This window comes from Betta splendens, chromosome 1 (assembly GCF_900634795.4).
Source record: "Betta splendens chromosome 1, fBetSpl5.4, whole genome shotgun sequence".
In the NCBI taxonomy this organism is placed as follows: Eukaryota; Metazoa; Chordata; class Actinopteri; order Anabantiformes; family Osphronemidae; genus Betta; species Betta splendens.
Genome location: NC_040881.3, coordinates 12,031,068 through 12,037,552, shown reverse-complemented (window position 1 = coordinate 12,037,552; position 6,485 = coordinate 12,031,068). Strand labels below are relative to the sequence as shown.

Genomic DNA, 6,485 nt, shown 5'->3' with positions numbered 1-6,485 from the left:
AATTGAGAGTGACTAATCAACCTAATGCATGTTTCTGGACCGTGGGAGGAAGCCGGAGAACCCACAAGAGCACAGGGAGAACAAACTTCACCCAGAAAGGCACCCGGGCTGGCACGGGAATTATTTGTAATAATTGTATAGAACTGAACTTAACACAGTTTCGGTCCACATACCTGAAGAATCACAAATATGTGTACTAATGTTTATGTTCCATAATCTGTCCCTAAATTCAATAAATAGAAGGCCGGCAAGCTAAATGAAATACTTGCAATTGTTGTTGATTTGACGTTAGATGCGTTCTGATTTAAAAAATAAGATCAGTGAGCAGGGGAAAAATCTGACTCTGAAACACATCTGTAGTAAAAATTTTCATTTTACATAGGTTTTGAAACATGGCCTACTTATCTGAAAGTTCAGTTCTGTAAGTTTAATCATTACAGTTGTACAAATGCTCAACCCTCCTACAGTCTTCTGGTGTAGTATTACATTCTGAATATTAAATTACTAATACTGTATATATCAAATGATGATACACTCTACATTGATCATTTAAATAATGGTATAACAGTGTCCACATTTAAGTGATTATTATTATTATTATTATTATTATTATTATTATTATTATTATTATTATTATTATTATTATTTTACATTGGCATTTTCTGTTCATTCAGACTGCAGCATGAGTCGGATGTAGCACAGTTTCATGAAAACAGAAATCTATCTCTTCCCTCCTTCATAATTTTATGATTTGAGTTAGGCGTAGGGTTAAATAGCACAAAAATATACGATTGGAACAAACAAAGCTTTGATGGGTCTGGGAAACTGGCAATAGGTACAGTCGACATAAAAACACAATCCCTTCACCTTCAGTTTTCGTCAGCCTAAATCCAGAATAGTGATCTACATGAAGCCAGGGATTTCATTCATCCCAGCATAGGAGGCAGTGCAGATATAGATGACAAAGCTGTCAGAATAATTTTCAGTACAGTTTCAGTAGGTAGTAAATTTGTTTATTTGTGTATTTCAGAAAAATGTTAAACAATAATTACAACAAATAATTAAATGAACCTAAAAAGTCTGTAAAAATGTAACAAATACAATAACAGCTAGAGAGGAAGAACTACGAGCAACTTCCAGCAGCCGAGCAAGAATGGCACTTCTTGGCTCTGTCTCACAAGCAGGATCAATGATGTTGTTGCACACACCTGAACCACAAGAGAGCACCGGAGTGTTCTCAGTGCAGTCCTTCAGCTACAGTAACTCAGTGACACTGGATCGTGAGGCAGGTCCTAGTTATCAGGAGACAGCACAACAGTGTCCAAATGCACAGTGCATCAGGAGGATGATAAGGGGGAAGTGAACAGCTTGGTCCTTTTAATCTAAACGGTGTAAAGAATAAACCCATTTAAGTTTTTCTTCAAACAATACAGCCATCACAAAATCAAAGTACAGAAATTTACTAGAAAAAAAAGAAGATACCATAACAATTAAACGTTGAAGCAGCCACTAAAAAAAGCTTGTACGAATCATTTTGCCAAAAGCAACTGGAGAATGTCAAAGTTCACCACTACAACGAGAGTCGTGAAGCTCATCTGAGGAGATCGAACTTAGCTGAATTCAGTATCCTCAGTAGATGACGATTCATAGATACAGACACACATTACTCCTAGGTTAAAAGAGAGTCTGCAAAGATGTTGTTGTCGCTAATCACTTTGACCACATTCATGGTGCACCAGCAATGAAAGCTGTATCAGATTCAACGTAAGAAATCCCACTATATTAATCATTAACAACAGTATTTACAATAGCTAATATTACTCTTTTAAACAGAGCTTAAGGATCATAATAGGATGTTTTCCACTATTTAACAGCCAGTGGAACATCTTATCCCTGGATCTCTGTGTCCCTGACAAGAGAGACAGGTCTGATTCTAGGTGGTTTCAGAGGGCAGATGACTGGTACTGGATGTAACATTTTATCCTCAAAAAGGCAAAGACAAAAGCTACAGTCACAGATAAATAGCTACAGTTGGATTTCTTTTACCAAAAGCAAGTGAGAAACTGTACAAAATATTAACAAGATTTTATGGCAAGACCACTAAGGACTCTTAACCTGCTCTCTTCAAAGTCCCAGTGCTGTATTACAGGACTTTGGTCCAACAGACCTAACACAACTTTAATGTAACATATTCCCTTACTGTCAAATAAGGTGTCACAGACTGGAAAAGTGCAAAATGTATTTGCTCTGTAAAACTTGAAAAAAATGGGAGAATAAATTATCTTATAATGTCCTAAAATATAATAACAAGTTAGCCCTGTTTGTAAATCTAATGTGGTTGAATATGGCTGATCTGATTACGTCGCTCTTGGTCATTTTTATTCTTGGTAATTGCAACGTTTTGGGTAAAACTAATAATAAAAAAAATATGACTTTCATGTACACATACCGTCTGTTGTTACAGTAGGGCTGTTGCATGCAGAGGCACTGAGTTGAAGGCCTGCAGTATTTTCTCTGGACATGCTTACGTTAGTTTCTCTCAACACCAATCGACTTTTACTATTATACAAAGCTAGTAAAGAGCTTCAGAAATTAGCATTCGCTTTTTTCCATACATCACCAAATATAAATCCAGTATATCAATCGATTTACAGTATCTACATATATACTTCACATAATATGTGGTGAACATTCCATGCAGCATATAAAACCCTTTCTTTTAATAACTTGGTGGAATTCAGAGGTGTCAGTGAATGTGGAAAGTAGAAATACAAGCCTGGTTCCCTCTAAAAGAAGTTCCTACCAAAGCACTGTCTGAAATACTACAGTATGTGGCAAAGTAGAACCCTCCTGTAAGCTTTATGCGGCCACTGCAGCACATACTCAAGCCAAAGCGATGCACATATTCTGCTTTGAGTTGCTGTCACAAATATCAGTCTTTGCTTAAAAATGGCCTCGATCCTACAAATGAAAATTAAAGCGGTTCACTCATTTGATAAAACTGGATGTCACTACATGTCCAGCATTAGTTCAGGCAACATTTGACTTGTTGCTGTTGTTATACAACAGTAACAGTAAGTACAGTAACTAATGTTAAAAAAAATGAATTACATTTTAGAATACCTAATCATGCTTCGTCAGCTCAGTCTATTATATTACTGCTATTATGCAAATGCTCCAAGGTTCTTTTGTGTAAACATTCTGAGGGTTAAGTTGACCGGTAGAGCACATACAACAGTAGCTGTACTGTAATATATGTGGAGGTATAAAATGTGGCTTGGTGGCAATAAGCAGGAAAGAAAGGTACAGCAATATCCCTGCCTTTGAGGTTGGAGAAACCTGAGGCGTAAACTGTGATTGTACTGATCGTGCATCTCGAGTCTCGGATGGAAACGAAAGGATGCACTTTGATCCACAGACCTGTTCGGACAGCTCCGGTCGCGGTAGCTAGATGGTTCTTTCATTGGTTGTAGGTCTCTGTTGTGTGACAGTCGATCATATTAGGTCCGCTGTGATACTCTATTATTGATTTTCCTTCTAATTAAATACATACACTCGTTAAACAGGCTGCAAGGACAATGTCATCATTGATCTGTGCATACTGGGAAAACTAATAAACACCACTACATATAGCTATGTGGTGCTAAGGCAACTAATTTATAGTTCAAAACAAAGAAAACATGCCGTGAACACAATGAGGATAATTCATTTATAAAACATACAGAACGTTCCTTAGCAAAATGACTTGAGATGCTCTTTGTTTTAATTGGACATCATAGGTGTTTGTCCCAATAGACAAGAAACAAGGCAGGCTACACTCACAAAAGTTGAAGTCAGCCACATTAGATTCACTAAGCCTACAGCTGCCTGAATGGCATCAGTGACACTAACAAAAATGTTTAGAGTGACTGTTGCATGTCCAGGACCATGGCAAATATGGCAAGAGAACCTCTTGTTTGGGTACTGGTGTCTGGAGGATAGGCAAGCCTTACTGGCCTTCTAAGACAGTGGTGTTGGGGAAAAGGGGGGGGGGGGGGGGGGGGGGGGGGGGGAGACATCCAACGGTCCTTCTAGTGCTCATCTACCTCAGCAAGAACCGAGCTTGAGGAGGGTAGTGTGGCTGATTGGAGGTGGTTGGACACTGGTTGTGGGCTCAGGGTAGAGCCCTGGAGGACGCCACTAGAATCAGGGTCGGGAAGGGTTAAAGTTTCCGGAGCAGACTTTTTGCGAGGTCTGTCCTTAGGGACAGAGAGAGACTCAGGTGCATCAGTGCACATGGGGGTTGATGGGGCACTGGCAGGGCCAGTGAGGGCACAGGAGGAGAGGGGTGTCTCGCTGATGGAGATCGAGGGGGGGAACATCCCAATCTTCTGGTTGGTGGCCTCCTGGATGGCGCGTTCAAACTCTCTCACCTCATCCATTGTCATGTCTGGATTGCAAAGAGATCAATTCAAAACAGTAAGTGGAAGCATGAGGGAACAACAAAAGGCTTCTACAAACATTTTTAGAAAAAAGGCTGGAGCTGGAGCTTTCCATAACCTGTCACTGAAGACAGAAAACAGAAGAGCACAACATGGTCAGTACAATGCTGAAAAACAAATATCACCTCACATTTTGTTAGTTTACCAACAAAGATGATGCTGCTTGTCATTGTTTGTATGCACTTGTTAAATTTTTGCAGCTACTGTACTAGACAAGTCAAACACAAGTCAAGGTAGGAAACAATAAAATCACACATACACTTGCTCTGTCATGGATCTCTATGTCAGCCAGTGAAGATGGGTTTGTTGTGGACTGCTCTTGCTGCTCTTGGCAAACCTTAATGTTGGTTTTCTCATGCATTTGACTCTCATAATTCCGCACGTCATCCAAAGTCATATCTGAAAGAAGGTGGGAGGGATGGAACGAGGGTTGAAATGTTGGTGAGTCCTCTACAATTCTTCTCCAGTTGAGGTGGGCAAGGAAAAGAGGGTTAGGTAGCAAGGGCAAATGGCTAAATGTAGCGCTCTCAATGAATGAAGTTACGTTTGAAGTTAAAGCTTTAGAGATTAAAGTGCAAAATCCTTATATAGAGATTAGAGGAGACAGACAGGTCTGATCCACACCAGGAAGGAAGAAGGAAATAAAGGATCAAGGACTTTTAAAGATTAAGAAAAGACACAAGCAATCTACACTGAAAGAAGTGGTTGAACCACTGGAAGCACAAGAAAGCAAAACCTGCAACAGTTGACAGGCAAAATCAGTCCCCATGTTGAAAATCGCGATCATCATAACAGCAAATCCATGTGTGTAAAGGTTAGTGGTTAGTAAAGCCGTATGACCTCATGAAATATGAAGGGTTAAGGGTTAATTACATTTTCTGCAGGTTTCGTTTGAAACATTGACTGTACCAGGAAATCAGATTAACAGATTTGTTGTTAGCAGGTTAGAGGAGGATTCCATGCTGTAGATGGAGCAGAAGGAAGAAGATGCAGGAGGAGCTTTATCATGCACAAAGTACAGCAAGTAGACATAAAAACTAGTAATACAACAATAGCTTTAATACCACATACTGTATGTATACAGTATTCTGTACAATGTACAAAAAATGTAAATCCTACATATTTACTTAAATAGGAAAATGCATGTCACCGTTTCTGCGAAGCATTTATACTGATTTTGGATGAGTTAATAGTCGTTGGCTAAAAGTAACATCTGTGTGCATCTGTCGGGCAGGAGGTGGCAGACCTACCGATCCATTCGTCCACCCATGCAAACGCTTGTCTGTGTCCCAGCAGCAGCACGTCCCGAACCACCTGTAACACCACACAGTCGTGGTCACTATATAGCTTTACATGTTATATATGCATTTATCTTTTGACTTTACAATTTCCAACATTTTAAAAATTAGAATTCAAGCTCAGTGGTGAATAAAATGCGACCAGGTACATTTGAAAAAGTCAGAGAGACCAGGTGCTGACAATACAAATGAGCAACCAACTCATTTTTCTTTCAGTATTGTTTTTCTATGTTTATACGGAAAGATTTTGTGGGATTTGTAGAGAATATCTTGACCTGCAGTCTGAATAAAAAAAGAAAAATGAATCCCAAATCACCTTGTGTACAAACTGCTCCACTCGCGTCTGCAGTCCCCAGACCTCAAACTTGACTGTGACCAGTTTGTATGAACACATAATGGGGTCCTGGGTGTCCCTCCAGCCCTCCTGAAGCATTCCCCGCGACGTCTTCTCCGACTTAAAATACCGCAAGTCCTGCAGTGCGGGAACATAAACATACATGTTCGTACGATAATGACTAAAACCATGAGGGATCAGTGTTTTTGCAGCCAAACGGAGACAGACCTAAGGGACGGGCTAAAATTAGATGCCTGGATGAACACTGGCATTAAATACCATTCACGTTAACCCCGCCGGTCCTTGGAGAATCTCTATCTAGGCTCATTAGAGCTGAAGCAATCTGTTATTAAACAGCTATGAAGACAATTA

General features: G+C 39.8%; 1 protein-coding gene across 2 annotated transcripts in view; it reads right to left on the bottom strand.

The window, feature by feature from the left end:
• Positions 1-991: 991 nt before the first annotated feature.
• Positions 992-6,485, bottom strand: part of LOC114853167 (cytoplasmic phosphatidylinositol transfer protein 1) — a 41,760-nt gene continuing 36,266 nt past the window's right edge. The window contains exons 7-10 of one of the 2 annotated variants that reach the window (XM_029146218.3): positions 6,096-6,251; positions 5,732-5,795; positions 4,741-4,880; positions 4,287-4,429 (exon numbers count right to left, since the gene is read on the bottom strand). In XM_029146218.3, coding sequence (XP_029002051.1) covers positions 4,424-4,429; positions 4,741-4,880; positions 5,732-5,795; positions 6,096-6,251 — 366 coding nt within the window. In that variant the 3' untranslated portion in view covers positions 4,287-4,423. Of the gene's footprint in view, positions 4,430-4,740; positions 4,881-5,731; positions 5,796-6,095; positions 6,252-6,485 lie in introns of both variants that reach the window. The other variant, XM_029146210.3, reaches the window with a different exon arrangement.